This window comes from Rhinatrema bivittatum, chromosome 10 (assembly GCF_901001135.1).
Source record: "Rhinatrema bivittatum chromosome 10, aRhiBiv1.1, whole genome shotgun sequence".
In the NCBI taxonomy this organism is placed as follows: Eukaryota; Metazoa; Chordata; class Amphibia; order Gymnophiona; family Rhinatrematidae; genus Rhinatrema; species Rhinatrema bivittatum.
In genome coordinates, this window is record NC_042624.1 from 24,265,271 (window position 1) to 24,285,257 (window position 19,987).

Here is a 19,987-nt window from a genome sequence, read left to right on the forward strand (position 1 = left end):
TTACTTTTTCTTCCTTTCTCTGCGCAGCCCAACACTCTTCTGGCTTTAGCTAGTGTAGGAAAATGGCGTGAGGTCTCGCGGTGCCCGGCCAGGAAGGGGCTCGCCTTGGACTCTGCTGTGTTGCATGTGTCCGGAATGGCCAATGCCTTCAGACTCGTGGCTATGAGATCTGATAATTCATCTTTTGGAAAGAAGCGCATCATGGTTCGATATGGTTCCGTTCCTGGAGGGATTTCCCCCTCTTCCAGGGGTTCTGATTCCTCCTCCGAGATATCTGCATACCCTAAGGGGAGGTATTTGTCCAGGGGAGGCTCATCTGGTGGAGGCCGGGAAGGGCCTGGGAGGTTCTGGACCACTGGTGGGGGTTGAGGTTGTGCCGCTGGTAGTGGCCCTGTCTGTGCGTGGATGTAGGATTGCAGCTCAGCGAAGAATCTGTTACAACTGTCGCTGCCCGACGTCTCCACTCCGCCCACCTTACCTTTTTTGCGACTCCCGCGGTTGATGGACTTCTGGCTGCTGCGGCATCTGCCTGCCGTCCTCTCCGGCGTCCCCGGTCCGGCTTGGGCGCTGCATCCCGCCATGTTGTCCAGGTACCATAGGGCGCATGTGCTGCGCAGCCCTGTTTCTTATTCTCTCTTTGGCACGAACCTCAGGGGCATCCCCCTGTAATGATGTCACGCATCCCGGATACAAAAGCCTACACTTTTGCTAGCTAATCGAGTTAGCAAGGGAACCCCTTACGGATGGGATTCGTTCTCTGTACCTAGCTACTCTGCCTCTCCAACTTTTGGACTTTATCCTAACGGGGTACCCGCTCCTCAGGGGCCTCTCTCATTTCTTTCAGGTCGCTATCAGGAACCAGTACTCGTTCCTCGAGGGCCCATGTTCCTTGACTCGCTGCCTGAACTTATCGCTTCTGCTTGGAAGAAACCGCTGCCTACATCATCAGTGAGTTACCAATGTTATTTCCTCAGAGCCGTTCCCTGGAACCAGGTACTCGCTCCTCGAGGGCCTGCCTCTATTCCAGCTTCTGTGTCACCTTCTGAGAGAAACCGCTGTGTGAGTAACTTTACCAACGAGGCTCTACACCAGAACTCTGTGTATGGTCCACTGTACTCACTATCTCAGTTTCCTCCACTACAGCACAGCCATAGAGGGAATCGCTGTTCCAGTATCCTGAGGAACCCTAAGCCCAGCCGGGCTTCATCTCTACTCACTACTGCACCTCTGGTGGCTTCTCAACTCTGTCTAATAAAAGATATAACTCTGTGTTGTGTGTCCCAAAGCTGAGCCTGACATGTGACCTCTCATGGGACTTCCCCCCGTGGGCATGGTCAGCTGCCACAGTGTCCAAGGGTCCACCCAAAACCTTACAAACAATAACAGAATCCCGTCCAGGTGAAGTTGCCTGGGACCGCATTGGGTCCGATGGCACTCCCCGAGAGCCCCCACTGTGGAGGGGCCAAGTCGGGAATACAGAGGTCCAGGGTAGTCTTGCCGGTGATCCGGAGTCCTCTACAGGCTGAGGGGGACCTTGTCTCAGTTCCCCCGAGCTTCTTCGCATAGCAGGCACTGGGCGGAAGTCACCTCAGGCTGCGCCGCTCTCAGGTGGCATGCCGGACAGAGGGCTTGACCCTTAGCTGTCTTGGACGGCGGTGCCATGATTTGCGCGTGTATCTTGTACAGGTGCACGTGCTGGGAGGCCTGGTTATGAACTCTCGGTGCGCCTACATTGTGCGCATAGGAGTGGAAGATGAGCACGTGGCTGTGCGCATGGGCCAGGTTATGTGCTCGGCACCCTTGAGCGTGCCACTGTGTGCCCGGCCCCGATGTGCACGTCGCTGTGCGCACGGCGCAGATGCATGTACCTGGCTGGCCGCTGTGCACACGGCTCAGTTGTGCGGGCAATGTGGCAACCAAGGGGGGGAAGGCGCCGGCGACAACGCGGTAAGATGGCGGCCCCCTCAGGGGGTCTCCATGTGGGAGGACCCTCTTGCCGGATCGGGATCTAGCCCGGACGGGGCTGCTCAACCCAAGTGTACAGACGCCGGAGGGACGATCTGTGCGGCTGTCCGAGCCTCAGAGACCGGTGACTTAGAGAAAAGTTTCTACCTTACCTTGTCTCAGCGCTTCCCGGTCCAGCTGCAAGGGGAGAGGGAATTACCTTCACCGCCATGCCCGGTTTTGCACCTGCTGCCTCTCAGCCGCTCCCTTTTCACGGGGCTAAGTCCAAGCCGAGTCAGCTATTGGACCGAGGCTGCCTCTCAGCCGCTCCCGTTCCTGGGGGCTAAGTCCACGCCGGGACCGAGGCTTACTTCTGAGGGATCTCGGAAATCACCTCAGGAAATCTCGACTGGGGGAGGGACCCTTAGGTATCACCGCAGGAAAACGGGGCTCATTTTGCTTTGTTTCTTCTTTAAATTTGGAGTTTGGTTTTCTAACGCTGTGCAAGAGTGTGTGAAGTCCCGAACTGCAATGGAGACGGAAAAAACTGAAGAGCAGAGCCTCGTGCACGGGTATATGTAGTGCTGCCGTCAGATTGAAATCTGACCACGTTTCCAACAGCTATCAGGAGCACACTATACCCATTGGTCCTGAGACCATCTGCTACACGCTAGGAAAACTCTTTTTATTACCCGGTGCCCGCTGATGATGTCACAATGGGTGGGACAGTATAGTCCCACCAGGTCGGAGGTACAGTTGTTCTGGGAAATAGAAGCAGGAATTTCTGGCTGCAGAAATAGCCACATGATGATAATAGAGGCAAAAATTCTGTTCCAGTTTGGTATCAGCATGCTCATTTTGTTACCCGGTGCCCACTGATGATGTCACAATGGGCGGGGCAGTATGACCCCGCCAGGTCAGAGCTACAGTTGTTTCGGGAGATAGAAGCAGTAATTGCTGGCTGTAGAAATGGCCTCACGATGGTAATTTATTTATTTATTTATTTATTTATTTAAAGTCTCTTTTATACCGATGTTCATTTGCACATCGCATCGGTTCACAAATAACAAAAACTTTTGGGCGGAGCCCAAAATAGAGGTAATAGAGGGAAGTATGCTGTTCCAGTTCGGCATCAGCACGCTCTTTTTGTGGATGCTACCATGGAGCACTGCTGTTTCACATCTACTCTCTCCAGTTCTATCATCTGTAGGGAGATATCTCATGTTTACCACTGATGCACCAATTATGAATTACAATAGCCATGTACAGGCCAAATTCTGACAGGCCCCAACACTGTCACAGCAAGAGAAGGAACTTTGCCTGGGTGAACTTTAAAACCTTGCCTCTGTGGAAAATGAAGAGGCCTTGCCCTAATACACTGAAGGATACCTTATCAGATGTGCCTGTTTGTCAGACAGAGAGGCAACAACTTAAGACCCTAAACAAGTGTCAGGGATGACCAAGCAAGCAGAGGTCAGAAAGACCCTCACCCTTGGGGGTGGGGGGGCGGTCTGAGACTGAGAAAAACACTCTGACACACAGCTCGGCATACAGATGTGGCAGATCTCCCCTCCGAAGAAATGGGAGGGGGGAAAAGACCTGCAATGCAGCAAAGACCCTCTACTCACCATGTGATTATGCATGAGCTTATGCATATTTATCAGCTGGGAAGCATAAGACGGGGGAAAGGAAGACAAGGCAAGCAACGGACCCCCCAGGGGAGAGCGAACCTGAAACCAAAAGGAGGAGAAAAGCTGAAGCAGGACACCCCCCCTAAAGAAAAGAGGGAGAAAGAGAGCACAAACCCTGGGAGAAACCTTGAGCGCGAGAACCTGGGCTGAGGTGTCCCTGAAAGCAAAAGGGGGGCCAGAAGCAGACCAGTCCTCCCTGCTATCGAGAAGAGAGAAGACAAGGTATGGAGACGAGAGACGAGACCCCGGCTCAGGTGCAGAGAATGACCCGGAGTCATAGACGAGGAAGGGTGAGGCCAAGCCCAGACAGCCAGCAAGCACCAGAGCCAAAAGCTAGTCTCCTTCCTGGACAGTCTGCCTGTTCTGCCAGTACCAAGCCCAGAAAGCAAGCCTCTGCCCTGCCCACATTCTCCAGCTCCCCAGCCAGAACCTGCCTCAGAGGTGAGCAGAGGTATCGTCTGAAGTTGGACCCAGGGTGAGTAAGTTAACCCTGAGTAATATTATCTTAAACAGGCTAAGGTTTATGGCATGTTTAGTTACCACCCATGATACAGAACTTTCTTTAGCAAAAACTGATGCTTATTGGCCCGGATATTAGAAGTAGGAATTATTGTTATTTTCTAAATGCTGAACCCTGCCAAATCTGATAACTAAAAGACTATTTCTGAGGAGAATACATGTTTTTCCCTGAATTAGGATCGCAAGTAAGGTGGGAGGGCAGATGGCAGTGTCCTGTAGCAGACAGATCCCTACACCCCAAAACCTGCTTACACACCCATCAGTTCCAATTCAAGTTGTGCTGCCAGTTCTAGAGTAGGAAGTTTCGATTGCCATCATTGCACGTCTTACAAAAGATGAGCCTAGAGTCATACCCCTCATTGGGGCGTTCAGTACATAGGTTCTCAGAGGTCCTGGGATTCCTCTTCTCTGACACACTCTCTTAATACTCTGCTTCTCTGATACTCTTATCCATTTTCCACTTTCTCGGTCATCTTCTCAGCATGTTATTTTTCTTTGCCCTTTTGTCTGATCAGTTTCCTTATGTCCTGCTCCTTTCAGTGCCTTCTTCTTAGAGAAATTTCACTAACAGAATACTGAAGGGAGCTCAGAAAAGACATTGGAGTACAGGAGAGATCCACCTGAAGTTAAAGGGGCAAAGTGCTGAGGGAGAGGGGAAAGCCTAGGTAAGTCTCAAATGCAATACCTGACACACACTAGCTCTATCATAACTGTGGCTTGGGTGGCAACATAGCTGCGCTCTATGTCCCAGGGGCTGCAGGTTTGAGGTTGGTTTGGAGAAATAGAGAGGGAGGCAGAAAGGGGATTCTAATCAAGCTTAGGGAGTGTAGTTGTGGTCAAGTGGTAAAGGTGATGAACTCAAAATCTATTGTGGGCTCCCTGTGCAGGTTCAAATCCTGACAATTATGGTAGTGGGCATATTATTCATGGGGGAATTCTGCACACAAAAATCTAAAATTCTGTATACTTTATATTGGTCAGAATAACACAGTACACATCACAATTTTGAGTAATTAATTTAAAATGTAATACAGAAATGTTATTCCTCAAAGATGCAGAGTTTTCAATATTTTGAACAGAATTTCCCTAGAAGTGCACTGTAAGAATGTTCCTTCCAGCTCTGTCCTTACTCCCCTGGCCAGACCTCTTTCACTGTGCCCTCTCAAGCCCCAACTTCTCCAAATCCACCATCTCTCTCCTTCCCCTTCAGCCTTAACCCCTTCCACTCTTATTTTCACTCCCCAGCCCTCCACTCCTAGAATTTGACTCCTTTCTCATACTGCCCCTCACACAGGCTCAATCCCTCTCTCTCTCATACACTCCCAGACAGGCTCCCTCTCTCTCTTGCACACCCTCCCTCATACAGGTTCTCTCTCTCTCTCTCTCACACACCCAAACACACAGGCTCCCTCTTTCATACACACACCTACATAGGCTACTCTTCTTTTTCATACACACACTCCTGCACACAGGCTCCCTTTCTTTCTTGCACATACAACTACACATCCTGACACAGGCTCCTTCTATCACAAACAAAACATGCACCCTCACCACCTCATACACACATACCAGCACCAAATCTCACACTCATATACACAATTCCTCACAATCTCACCTCATTCACACACCCATGCACCCTCTCATACGCTTACATATACACATCCTTGCACACTGGTTCTGTCTCTGTCATTGGGCCTGTCAGATCTTCCTGCACCCAACCCCCTCCCCTCTGTATATATACCTATGCTGTTTCTCTTATTCTGGCAAAAGCAGCTCTTTAGGGATCGGCTCTGCTTGTAGCTGCCAGGCCTCAGACATCTTTGCTGTGAGTGGGATGGGGTATGCTCGTAGCCTGCTGGGCCTCACTACAAATTCTGTGCCAAAAATTGAAATTCTGTGCAGGAGGGGAATTCTGCACTCTACGGTGCCCCAGTATGATATTCTGCAAGGGTAGCATTTTAAGTGGTTCCATGGTGTAATGGTTAGCACTGTGGACTCTGAATCCAGCAATCCAAGTTCAATTCTCGGTTGAGCCTAGTATTTTTTTTTCTGCCAGCAAGTTTTTATGTTTCTATGATAAAAACAGTATCTGAATTCAAGAAAGCATGAGATAAACACAGGGAACCTTTAAGGAGTAATGGGAATTATAAAGCTAAATTAATTGGGCGGATGGGTAGACTAGATGGGACATGCAGTCTTTTTCTGCCATCACATTTCTCTGTTCTATAAAGAGCTGGCATGCATTTTCTTGTTGCAGTCTCTGACTTCAGAATGACGCATGAAACAGACTGCTTACTTACGTGCAGAGTATCACAGCAGTATGGGGATAAAACTTCTGATACTGTAGGCAGCACTGTAAAACCCGGTCATCATTGTTTTCATTACTTAATCCATCTATAAATGGAGCAAAGGCAATTGGCAATTCTTAAATAAAATTATGACCATTAACTGTAAATCTCTCTTGATAATTACAAGGAGAAGAATTTAACCCTAATATAACACTAATAATTAGTCAAATGTAACAAGATAAGAAATTACATGATGGGTCAGACCAAAGGTCCTGTCTCTCACAGTGGCCAGTTCGGGTCACTTAGTACCCTGTGGATCCCACAGAAAACATCCATTTGTTGTTGCTTACGCCCAGGAAAAAATGATGGCTTTCTCAAGACTACCTGCATATTAATTGTTTATTGATTTTTTTCTCCAGGAACTTGTCTAAACCTGGCTATGCTAGATGCCTTGATCATGTCCTCTGGCAATAAATTCCATAGTCTGATTGTGCATAGAGTGAAAAAAACATTTTCTCCAATTTGTTTTAAGCAGTATAAAGAAATACAAAAAAATCAGGTTTATATCAGCAGCAAAGCTTTCTTTGCCAGATTAGTACTGGTTGTTTAGCTCCCTTTGTACCTGTAACCAGGTACCATAATGATATTATCTCAATAAGAAATATACCTTATTGTTTGCAACAATTTAGAGTATATTCTTGCCATCATGTACATAAAGAAGATTTAAATAATTATCTTAAACACTTTAGTTTATTGAAGTTACCCTAACCTCCTCAAGCTTTACAATTCACCTGTATTCTAATAAATCATACAGTCACTTTTGATTTTATCTTATTGGTTAATCTTGGCCAAAATGGAAGTATTTGACTCCACATTTCAGATTTAAGCTGACATCAGTTCTGAATTTTCTATTTCTAGTGAATGTACTTCTTGTGAAAAGCAACAGTACTAGCAACAACTAAAATAAGAAAATTATTACTTACCTGCTAATTTTCGTTCCTGTAGTACCATGGATCAGTCCAGACAGTGGGTTATGTCCCCAATCCAGCAGATGGAGTCAGCACAAGCTTTGAGGGGGCGTATCCATATATACTACTACCCCCTCTGCAGGAGTTCAGTATCGAGTATATCAAAGCCAGAGTAGAAACCCCCGAAGGATCAAGTTTGTGGAAACAGATAATGAAAACAATTGTAACCGCAACAAGTAACTGCAAACATCCTACCAACTTGTAGGGAGCTGTGAAAAACAGCGAAAAGAGACGACTGTGAAGACACAGAACACTGCGAGCAAGAAGTAGCGCAGAGCAGAGCAGGATCAAGAACCCAAACGCGGTGGGCGTCTGGACTGATCCATGGTACTACAGGAACGAAAATTAGCAGGTAAATAATAATTTTCTTTTCCCTGTACGTACCTGGATCAGTCCAGACAGTGGGATGTACCCAAGCTTCCCTAAATCGGGTGGGGTCCTGCGAGGCCTGCTCGGAGAACCTGCTCGCCAAAGTGTCCAGAGACTGAAGAGGCGAGGTGCAGACGATAGTGCCTCGAGAACGTGTGTAACGATTTCCAGGTGGCTGCCCTACAAATTTCCTGCGAGGATACTGAGCGAACCTCCGCCCAGGAAGCCGCCTGAGAACGTGTAGAATGCGCTATGATTCCGGGTGGGGGAGTCCGACCCGCCCCAATGTAGGAAGCAGCAATGCCGGCCTTCAGCCATCTGGCAATGGTAGTCTTCGAGGCCTGAGACCCCTTCTTAGGACCGGCCCAGAGTACGAAGAGATGGTCAGAGGTCCGGAACTCATTTGTAGCCTCCAGGTAGAGGCGCAGAGTGCGCTTGACATTCAAGAGTCGGAGAGACTTCGGCTCTGAGGAAGAGAAGGACGGCAACTCCACCGTCTGGTTCACATGGAATGCAGAAACCACCTTCGGAAGGAAGGAGGGAACGGTGCGAAGCGAAACTCCAGAGTCGGAGAAACGGAGATAGGGCTCTCTACACGACAGAGCCTGCAGCTCCGAGATGCGTCGAGCGGAACAGATGGCCACAAGAAATACAGTCTTGAGAGTGAGATCCTTTATCGTTGTGCTGCGCAGCGGCTCGAACGGTGGTCCCGACAGGGAGCGAAGCACAGGGTTAAGACTCCAGGAGGGACAAGGGTCCCGTAACAGAGGACGCATATGCTTGACACCCTTGAGAAAACGAGCAATGTCAGGGTGCTGTAGAAGAGAGCCCCCATCGCTCAACAGCGAACCAAGGGCGGCCACCTGAACCCGTAGTGAATTATAGGCGAGCCCTTTTTCCACCCCTGCCTGTAGAAACTGAAGGATCTGAGGTACAGAAGCCTTAGCGGGTCTCGTGGCCTGGCTGGTACACCACAGCTCGAACATAGGCCGCCGACGTCGATGTCTTTCGTGCCCGCAATAGCATGGATACTACCACCTCCGGGTAGCCCCGACGCCGGAGGCGGCGCCTCAGAAAAGCCAGGCCGCAAGACAGAAGAGTTCTGCCTGCTCGAAAAATACCGGGCCCTGATGTAGGAGCTGGGGGAGGTGCCCCAGCCTGATTGGCCCGTCGATCACCAGCTGTAGCAGGTCCGCAAACCAGGGTCGCCTGGGCCATTCCGGGGCGATGAAAACCACGGTCCCCTGATGGCTTTCTATTCTGCGGAGCATCCTGCCCACCAGGGGCCATGGTGGAAAAGCGTAGAGCAGAAGATGTGGCGGCCACGGGAGGACCAGGGCATCCACTCCCTCCGCGCCGCGCTCTCTCCGGCGACTGAAGAAGCGTGGAGCCTTGGCGTTGAGAGCGGACACCATCAGATCCAAGTGAGGGGCCCCCCACCGATGGACGAGAAGTTGCATCGCTTTGTCGGAGAGAGACCACTCTCCGGGGTCCAGCAGTTGACGACTGAGGAAGTCCGCCTGGACGTTGTCCACACCGGCGATGTGCGAGGCCGCTAGCCGGACGAGATGACGCTCCGCCCATTGCATCAGCAGCGCCGCCTCGAGCGTGACCTGCGGGCTGCGCATGCCTCCTTGTCGGTTGATGTAGGCCACGGTGGTAGCGTTGTCCGATAGGATTCTGACTTCCCGGTTCCGAAGAAGCGGGAGGAAATGTCGCAGAGCTAGCCGGACCGCTCTGGTTTCCAGACGGTTGATTGACCACTTCGCCTCCACCGTGGACCACGTCCCCTGCGTGGCGCTTCGATCGCAGACTGCACCCCAGCCTGCTAGACTGGCATCGGTGGTCACCACCACCCAATTTGGCAGATCGAGGGACACGCCACGGGCCAGGTTCGGCGGATCCAACCACCAGCCCAGACTGTCCCTGGCATTCTGCGGGAGCGGGAGAATCATCTGGTAGTCCTGCGATACTGGTTTCCAACGGGAGAGGAGCGCCCACTGTAAGGTCCTGATGTGCACGAAAGCCCAAGGTACAAGGTCGATGGTGGACCCCATCACTCCCAGGAGTTGCAGGTAGTCCCAGGAGGTGGGCTCTGGTAACGCAGAGAACCATCGTGTGTGATCCCGCAAGGATTGAGCTTTGTCCTGGCGCAGAAAAACTTTGCCCAGTAGGGTGTCGAAGGTCGCCCCCAAAAAAACCCAAGCGTTGCGAGGGCAGGAGGGAGCTCTTTGAGAAGTTCACTACCCATCCCAGGGAATGTAGAAACTGTACTACTCGAGTCACCGCTGAGCGTCCATGATCGAATGACTTCGCCCGGAGGAGCCAATCGTCCAGATAAGGATGAACCAGGATGCCCTCCTTCCGGAGAGCTGCCGCCACGACTACCATGATCTTGGTGAAGGTGCGCGGCGCCGTCACCAATCCGAACGGGAGAGCCGTGAACTGAAAATGCTGGTCCAGAATTTTGAAACGAAGGAAACGGTGGTGGTCCGGGCGGATGGGAATGTGCAGGTAGGCCTCCGTTAAGTCCAGGGAGGAGAGGAACTCCCCCCGATGCACCGCCGCAATCACTGACCGGAGCGTTTCCATGCGGAACTGAACGACTCGAAGGGATTTGTTGACTTCCTTGAGGTCTAGGATAGGCCGGAAGGAACCGTCCTTCTTTGGTACGACGAAATAGATGGAATAGTGGCCTGAGCCCACCTCTCCGAAGGGCACGGGCGCAATAGCGCCTATCTCCCGGAGTCTGTCCAGAGTCAGCAGCACCGCTCCTCTCTTGAGGTCCGAGCCACAGGGGGAAAAGATGAACCTTCCCTGCGGGGGGCGGACAAATTCCAATGCGTAGCCGTGTTTTATGGTATCCAGGACCCACTGGTCCGAGGTGATCCGTGCCCACTCCGCGTAGAAATACGTTAGTCGGTCCCCAATCCTGGGGACAGGGGAGTGGGCGAGACTGGCATCATTGTGAAGACTTGGTATAGGGGTTCCCGGTTCCGGGAGTAGTGCGTGCGGGCCGACACCCGCGAAAGGAGCGCGACCAGGGCTGAGACCTGGGGGCGGATGACCGGGAGCCCGCCTGTCTGTATCCCCTGTAGCGCCGTTGCGCTCTGGCTCTGGTCCGAGAAGAAGAAAATGCTCTGGATGGTCGAAACCTATCCTCCGGCAGCCGATGAACAGCGTTCTCCCCCAGGGACTTGATGATCTGGTCCAAATCCTCCCCGAAGAGGAACTTGCCCCTGAAGGGAAGAGAGCCCAGACTCGACTTAGAGAACGTATCAGCCGCCCAATTGCGTAGCCACAGTAGTCGTCGTGCTGCCACTACCGAAACCATGGATCTTGCGAGGACCCGAAAAAGGTCGTACGAGGCGTCCGCCCCATACGCCACTGCGGCTTCTAGCCGATCTGCCTGGGCAGCCTCGTCGGACGGCAGGTTCTGAGACGTGAGGAGTGAGACCTCGAAAACCCGCTTAAGGAAAACTTCCAACTTACGATCCTGTGTGTCCCGCAACGCCGCACCTCCCGTCACTGGGATAGTCGTCCTCTTCGTGACCGCCGACACTGCGGAGTCCACCTTTGGAACCTTGATGAGGTCCAGAAATCTTCGGGGAGCGGGTACAGCTTTTCCATAGCCCGGCTGCTCTTCAGGGAGGCCTCCGGGGTGTCCCATTCCCTGGTGAGAAGTTGTAAAAACGAGTCATGAATGGGAAAAGCCCGAGCCCTCGGCCGGAGTGCCGCCAGGACAGGATCTCCCTTCCTTGAAGAAGTGACGACAGCGGGAGCTACTGGGGCAGGCGGGTCTGGTGGCGGGTCCAAATCTAATTCTTGGATGATCTGCGGGATGAGGTCGTCCAGCTCTTCCCTCTGGAAGAGGCATAGGGTACGCGGATCATCCCCCTCCTGCGTGCCGTCCCCTTGTCCCCCGTCCGGGAGGTCAAGTCCATGTCCCGCTGGGTCTGGCACCGCCCCCACTGCCGCGGGCGTGGATCGGACCCGGGTAGGAAGGCGGGAGGCCCCCACTCCCGGAGGGTCGGGGGGGGCCGGCGTCGAGGGCGACATCCGAGGGATCTTAGGAGGGGGGGTCCCACAGGTGCTTCCAGCCCCTGCAGATAAGCAGTATGCATGAGCAGGATAAACTCCGGAGAGAACCCCGGCCTGCTCGGGTGCGCTTCGGGGGCGGCGTGGTTCCTGCTCCCTGGCTCTGGGTGCTTGGTTCCTGCACCAAAATCGGGGGAACACCCCCGCTGGTAGAGTCCTCCAGGGATCCGTTCTCCCTCGTGGCCTCCAGGGATCCGTTCCCCCTCGTGGCCTGCGCCTCAGGGCGCTCAGAATGTAAAATGGCCGCCGTTCCCGCCAAAAATGGCGGAGTGGCCGGCCCGCGCCGCCCGGGCAAAAAAGAGAAATCAGTCAGGGACTGTGAGGTACCTTCCCCCCCGGGAAGACATCGTGCACAGATGCCCTCCCGGGAAATCCGGGACCCCGGGTCTCCGCAGGCCGCACAGCGGGACGGCCGCGGCATCGGGATCGCTGTAGGAGAAAAGAAAAAAAGCCACGGGGGGGGCCACGCGCACAAAAGCGCCGCTGCGGGGGGGCCCGGTCGGCCCGCACTGCCCGAAAATAGAGGAGGGTGCCGCGGGGGGGCCTTCCCGGCCACACGACCCGCCCCAGACATCTTTCCCTAAATGGCCCAGCAGCCCATGAGGAGCTGTAAAATGGCCGCGGGTGAGGGAGTAAAGAGCGAAGAGGCCGGCTCCACCGGCTTTCGCGGGCACCGGGGGCTGAGCTGTGAAGGAAAAAACTACAAAGGAAAAACAAACTTACCCCTGGCTGCAACGAGAAATAAACAGCAAGGCCGCAGAGAAGAGACAAGGAAGATAAGCCACTCCCCAGAAGTTGAAAGAACTCTGCCTTTTTTTTTTTTTTTTTTTTAACTTAATACAAACTTGATACAAACTTGATCCACAGAAAAAGACAACAACAAGCCATAATCAAGCAAGAAAGTGAAGAAAAAGGAAAAGGAGGGGAAGCCTGATTCCCCTACTCGCATCTGCTGGAGTCAGAAGATACTGAACTCCTGCAGAGGGGGTAGTAGTATATATGGATACGCCCCCTCAAAGCTTGTGCTGACTCCATCTGCTGGATTGGGGACATAACCCACTGTCTGGACTGATCCAGGTACGTACAGGGAACCTGAGTTTATCCACAAAGCAGTTTGATGAGAAGCAGACTTTTCACATTGTCCTAACATTCTGTCAATTTGTTTTAGAAGAATCGTCTCTGTGCACAATGGAAGAGTTCAGTTATCATGATCGACTGACGACCTCTCAGCTAAAGTAACAATCGGTGACATCTGATGTCTATTATGATATTGATTGTACAGCACTTTGAGTGATTCTTAATTGGGAAAAGCGATTCATAAATGTTTTTAAATAAAAAAAACAAACTTTTTCTGCTGTATCCATTCCTGCTTCTCCTGCATAGAGGAGAATATGGGATTGAATAGCACAAGAACAGACACTTCGCATGCTATTCAGTAGTTCAAATACAGCCCCTTTCTTGCAGTAGTGACTAAAGGTGGTTAACATCTGATGGCTGTCTAATAGCTTGTGTGAAATGAGTTGCTAATCTTACAACTGTTCATTAGCAAGTTGTCCATGTCAGTGAAAGAACTATTATTCAGCCATTTAGCTTGCAACTAAATTATTTCTAAGCAATTTTGGGCACATACTTTGTAAGCAAGAGAAAAAAAAAAAACCTTACATATTTTTTCAGATGCCAATTGCATAGATTGTCCCCACAACCGAGGATCCTGCCTTTTAAGACTGTTGTAGATAAACCGAACTGCAGGAATGGCTTTGAACTTAACATGTTCCAGTAGTTTCCCAGTCTTCATGTAGTCCAGTTCTTGGAGAACTACCCAGGGAATTATTAATACAAATCTGCCAATGCCTGGAAAGTAAAAGAACAGACAAATATTACAATCTTCACCTCTTCATTACACTTTACAAGAAAAGCCATAGCTTTTCATCAGATTGGGTGGCAGGAGTTTGGTTTCCTTTATTGCATCAGCTTTGATACCTTGGTTATAAGAACATTTGTGGTTTGAACATTTTCCAGTTATTCTACGACACTCTCCTTTTCAACTGGATATGAGGGCCATTGGAAGCATTAAGCAATGGACTAAGGTGGCAGTTTCAAAAGGATGGATGAGAGGAGGAAGCAGCAAGGGTGAGGCAAGGAGCTGGAGGTTGTTTTCCGTTTTGGGGATGGGGCAGACTGGAGAAGCCTCTTCGCAGCAACACAGCAAACCAAGAAGGAAAATTCCTGGCTCTCTCTTTTTCTTTTTTTTAAAGAAATCAAGGAGAAGCCATCCCAGAGGACAGAGAACCCGTTAAGAGAAGGTAATTGGCCCGCACACACACAGCTCTATCTAGTTCCCTCTCAGACTGGGAGCTAACAAGCGTGCTCGCTCTGCTGCGCTTACCAGTGACCCAGCTTTTGGCTAACTCAAAGCTGTCCTGAAAATCATGCTGTACCACGTGGCCTATTATATGCTGGAGGCAGAGAATACTTATTTCTCTGTGCTATACCACCTATAAATAGTGGCAATATTATGGAGAAGGTTTGTGTGCTCTGCCTCCATCTGCTGGTAGGGGGACTTAACCCACCTGTTTGGACTGGACTGATGTAGCAGGATAAAATGGAAGTGAGTTTTTGAAAACTGCTACAATATATGCTACTGAACTGGCAATATGTTTTACTTGTGTTAAGTACACTTATCGTAGGTAAATAGTTTTTCAAAATTGCTTCGATAGTATGGTACATTTACACCAGCCACTTTTTAGGCTTCTAAATGTAGGCACTCAGCCCTAACTCCCAAAGATAGGCACCTAAATCCTTTGAAAATGAATCCCTAATAGATTTATGGAAGCATAAGTTTTTGAGGACAAGGCATCTGACATGGTAGACTCTTGACCCCAAAAACGTATGCCTCAATAATCTATTAAACTGTAGGGTGCCAAATAAAAACAGACCCAAAAGGAGCCATTAAACCATTTTTGTTTTGATTATACATATCCACTGTAGGGGCCACTGTTTACATAGTATATTGCCAACAGACTTCTAAGAAAGTTGAAACAAAATGCCATTTATCGAAAACAGATTTTGATTCTTGCTAGAACATCAATGCCAGTGTTAGGTCCCAATATTGAAGGGATATATAAATAAAGAAGATGGATCAAGGAGATTGGAAAAAGTTATTTTTTCCCTAAACAGGTAGCTACCTAAAGGTATTGTATGTTTAGCTTACGTTTGAAAGCAGAAAGGGAAGGCAGTGATAGTCTGGCAAAAATAAAATTAGTTAATAGAGAACTGCCAAGATAGACAAATGATACTTTGACAAGACTACAAAAAATGTTTAATAATGTAAGGTTTCTGGATTACTAAGGTCCCTTTCTCTTAACGTCTGAACTAAATTCCTCACGCCTCCAAAGCACAGTGTAGCATTCAATGTGAATCGCTAAATTCACATACCTGGCATTCCCATAGTCTTTAAATTTTCAACAAAGGGAAGGTGACTTAGTAGGATGTTTGTGTCAAGCACAATTAGGAAATTCAATTGAGTAGAATCTGAAGGAAAGAAGAAAAACAAGCAGTGATGATAATTTCATGCCAGTACCATTGGAAAAAGGCAGGTTGGTTTTTTTTTTGTCAGATTCTGTCCAGCTGGAACAACAGAATTCAGCTCTGCTCTTTATCACAAATTCAACTAAGGCCATTGTTACTATTTTGTTTAAATAAGGAAACAACATTATAATTAGCACACAAAGTTCCTAGTTGACTGAAATTCTCTGTTAGTATACTGTATGTAGTTGGCATACCAGCAGAAAGATTTAGGGTTGGGTCCTCATCAGTGAACTCAACATCCATGCTGGTCAGTTCCCCACAGCTCTGCACCACATCTAAATCTAACTTTTTTTCATTCCGAGCAGCATGCAATTCTTCAATTATCTGCATCTAATTTAGAAAGAGAGTCATGTTAACTTTATCTCAAATAACATGTGCATTGCTATATTCAGCTTGGTCCTCGGCTATTAAAAATTTTTTTCTCAGACACTGGCATGTTTTGACCACTTTAAACAACCCATATTTGCCTTAAAGAAAGGCAGAAATTTGAAAGACGATCTCTCTTTAGCAGTATTCAGTCAAGATTGTATTGGATCTTACGCAGACTCCTGGTCAATTCTCTTGTGGAGCATACTCGTCTGCGGTCATGTTTTAGAAATTACTCATTTCAACCATCCAAAGTTGAAACAACCTTATAAATTATCAGTAAGATACGATTGCTCTACATCCCAAGTGGTTTATGCAATTGTATATCCGTGTAATTTAATTTATAGAGGTCAGACTAAAAGGGAGGTTCGTCTTGGTATGGTTGAGCATAGAAGTTGTATTCATGCCAGAAAAAGTCAAGCTCCTTTGGTAGAACATTGTCCACAGTATAATTAGCAGTGCCCCAATCTAAAATTTTAGGTGACATCCAAAAGAGGAGAAATTTCTTGCATGCTGATCCAAAAAGGAACAATGGTTTATTTTTACTGGAAATACCCTCTCTCAAAATGGTTTGGATTTTGACATTGAACGATCAGCATTTCTATAAGGTTTGATGTGTATCTTTAATTTAAAAGTCCTTTTAGTCCAGATCAGGTGTTGAATTGAACGCATTATTTATATGAGGATGGTGAAAGCAGACACAGATGAAAGCATGGCGCCTGAAGGAGGGAGAGAACCGTTTCAATGTCTGTGTTTCTGAGATCTGGTAAGCTGTGTGCTTTCAGGATGGGCCTTTAAAGAATGTTTTATATATTAAAGATACAGAGAGTATTCATTTTAAAAGTTGTATTTGTAGGTGCTGGGTGCTATTATGCTATAATACTGAAAATTGTATGGTGGCATATAAATTGCTATGTAATGTGGCATCTGAAGAAGGATGGTGGGAACTGCTTAGCTCCTGTGCTACAGAGACCTGGTGCAGTGTACACTCTGCCATCATGATAAAATATTTGAAGTTATATGGTAGCCCATACATTGCTGAGATAAATACTGACATTTTGTATCCCATTGGAATGGATCTCCCTAAAGAAGCCCATGCTAGGTGAAACAAGGGCATCTTACTGGAGAAGTGAGGTGCCCTAGATAGATTTTGCTGTGTGCACTCACACACACACACACACACCCTACAATGGTGGTATGTTAGGGATATCTATAATTGATTTATTAGGCCACAAAATTCACGTGTTATAGATTTGAGGAACAAAAACACATAACATTTGTATATATATCTGTAAAAGGGATATTCTTTTTAGAGTGTTTGTGAGATATGAACACACCTGTTTTTCACTCGCATAGTTTTTAATTTAATAAATGGACCCCTTTTTCTTATTGAGTAATGTTGATTTTGGTGGACTTTAATTGACCATATTTGCTCATGTACCCAGGAGAGTAAAGAACTAAAGAGGAAAATAAAACCATACTTGGCTAAAGACTGATCTCCTACATGCCATCAGCATTTATGGCTGGATGCTGGTATACATCATTAGCTATATAGGCCAGAGAAACTGGGCAGACTGGGTGGGACAATTGGTCTTTATCTATTATATTAATGACCATAAAAGGAAAAAAAATGCTTTCAAAGAATGAGTAAAGAAATAAATTAACTCACATCAACATTTATGGATACACCTTCAAGAGACACTGCTCCTTTAACTAGGACTACGGGGTATAAGTGGAAGAAAATGTCAAGAAAAATAAACAGAATGGAAATATTTATTTATTTAATATTTAAGGTTTTTTTATACCGGCATTCGAGAACTCGTTCACATCATGTCGGTTTACAGAAAAACAGGGGTGTGAGAAATACAACCAAAAACATAAATAAACGTGATGAAGAGATGCAGTTACAATTAACAAGGGCTAATGAACTGGGATTGTAAGAAATAAAGAAAGATAGAGGAGGTTAATTATGTACAATATAAATATGGAGTCCACTATATACAGCTACTAAGCAGAGAAATTATTGATGGTGCTTGTTAGGTGGAGTTCGGGAAGGCTTGCCTGAACTCCACCTAACAAGCACCATCATGAACATTATTGCCATGAACATTATTGTTCATGGCAACCTACCTGTTGGTCTGAATCATGAGGAACCTGGTGAAACACAGAAGGACTGGAAACTTCAGCGTTCTGAAGAGGGACATAGCAACCAGCAGGAAAAGATAATTGTCAGCATATGCCCATAAGGAAATTTCTTGCGAGATATAAAGATATGAACTGCTGATAAAAAAGTAACTAGTAAAATTTTATTTTGTGACCTTTTATTGGATAAATATGAACATGGTAAATTTTCTAATTATTTTAGATTCTAATTCTTGGTTATTTATTGTGTATTATAAACAGATTTACATAAAACTGACAGGGATACACATTATTGATGTAGCAACGCATCAACAAGTATGACATTTTATACAATTGATCTGTTAGCATGCATTTGGCTACTCAAGAAATGCAGTTGCTGTCAACACTGTGCATATAGCTGATTTGCTTACCTATAAAGATGTTCAATACTGGAGAACAAAGGGAATTTAGTTTATCTAAATAATACCAAATGCTTTTATTATTCTTTACATTTATTTATGGGGTTTTTTGCTGTTTGTCACATGATTTTTACATGTATCCACCAACAAACTTTCTTATAATCTCAAAACAATATCCAGAAACCCTCAACATCCCCAACTCAATTTACAAAAAATTCACATGCTCACTTTAAAATGTCAAGCATCCAACCTTACATACACATTATTTCACCATTCATTCAGCATACTAACCAAAGAGTAAAACTTCCTGGTCAAAAATATCTCTTACTAATCAAAAACATTTCTTTTTCACTCAACGCACAGTAGAGCTCTGGAATTTGTTGCCAGGGGATGTGGTTAGTGCAGTTAGTGTAGCTGGGTTCAAAAAAGGTTTGGATAAGTTCTTGGAGAAGTCCATTAACGGCTATTAATCAAGTTTTCTTAGGGAATAGCCACTGCTATTAATTGCATCAGTAGCATGGGATCTTCTTAGTGTTTGGGTAATTGCCAGGTTCTTGTGGCCTGGTTTGGCCTCTGTTGGAAACAGGATGCTGGGCTTGATGGACCCTTGGTCTGACCCAGCATGGCATGTTCTTATGTTCTTACAAGAGGGAACACCTCATTAACATTCATGTGATTGTAACATTTCTGAGGGCAGGAGGAGCCAGGTTTCTGGATGCCCTTGATAATATGGGTTCCAGGCTTGCTCCTCCTGTGAGGCGACAGGCAGGGGTGGGGGTAGTATTTGGAATTGGTGCACTGGGTTTGAATCTTCCAGGACACTGTGGTCCTGGTTGGTTGGCCCCCAGTGCACCAAGGGAAGAGGGGGTCGGGCCTGGTGGGTTGTTTATAAAGGGGTGGTACCTTTGGTGCCGCCCCTTTGCTTCCAACACGGCTTCTTGCTCCTGCAGATTTTTGCTGTTCCTCCTGGGCCAGGCCTATGGTGGCTGCTCAATATTGCCATGCCGGCTCGGGGGACAGCATGCTCGGGAGTGGCTGTGCAGCCTCCTGTGGGGGAGGGCGGTGATCCTTCGAGCAGAGGAGGGAAGGTTTCCATCTCAAGTTGAGGGCAGCAGGGCTCCTCCTGGTCGATCGGGGGAGGATAGATTTCCGTTGGTGAGGGGCGGCAGCGTACCTTGTCTGGATCAGGTGCGTGGCATTCCATCCGCGTCAATACCGCATGTCCCGGGGTCTCTTTGGTAGGCTTGCATGAGCAGGAAGGATCACATGGCACTGCCATGCTGCAGCAGACCTCACGCACTGGTGTGGGGCCTGCAGTCTCTTCTTCCTTTTTCCTGGCAGTGCAGGCTGCGGTGTCAGGTGATTTTGCTGCGCTCACTCCAGATACTGCTCTGACTTGTGAACAGGCTCTTGAGCCCGACCGCAGATCTGGGGTCCTTCGAGGGCAGGCCTTAGCAGTGCCTAGGTTGGTAGACAGTAGAGGGGTACGTGATCTTGGTGCTGGTGGATCGGTGGCTTTGCCCAGATCCCTTGGGGCATTTCCTTCGGGTTTGATC

General features: G+C 48.1%; 1 protein-coding gene across 2 annotated transcripts in view; it reads right to left on the minus strand.

The window, feature by feature from the left end:
• Positions 1-19,987, minus strand: part of SWT1 (SWT1 RNA endoribonuclease homolog) — a 230,570-nt gene that overhangs the window by 143,293 nt on the left and 67,290 nt on the right. For both annotated transcript variants that reach the window (XR_003859030.1, XM_029618736.1), the window contains exons 5-8: positions 15,720-15,855; positions 15,373-15,468; positions 13,600-13,788; positions 6,455-6,548 (exon numbers count right to left, since the gene is read on the minus strand). Coding sequence is in view for 1 of the 2 variants with exons in the window: in XM_029618736.1 (XP_029474596.1) it covers positions 6,455-6,548; positions 13,600-13,788; positions 15,373-15,468; positions 15,720-15,855 (515 nt within the window). In the remaining variant the exon portion in view is untranslated. The remainder of the gene's footprint in view (positions 1-6,454; positions 6,549-13,599; positions 13,789-15,372; positions 15,469-15,719; positions 15,856-19,987) is intronic.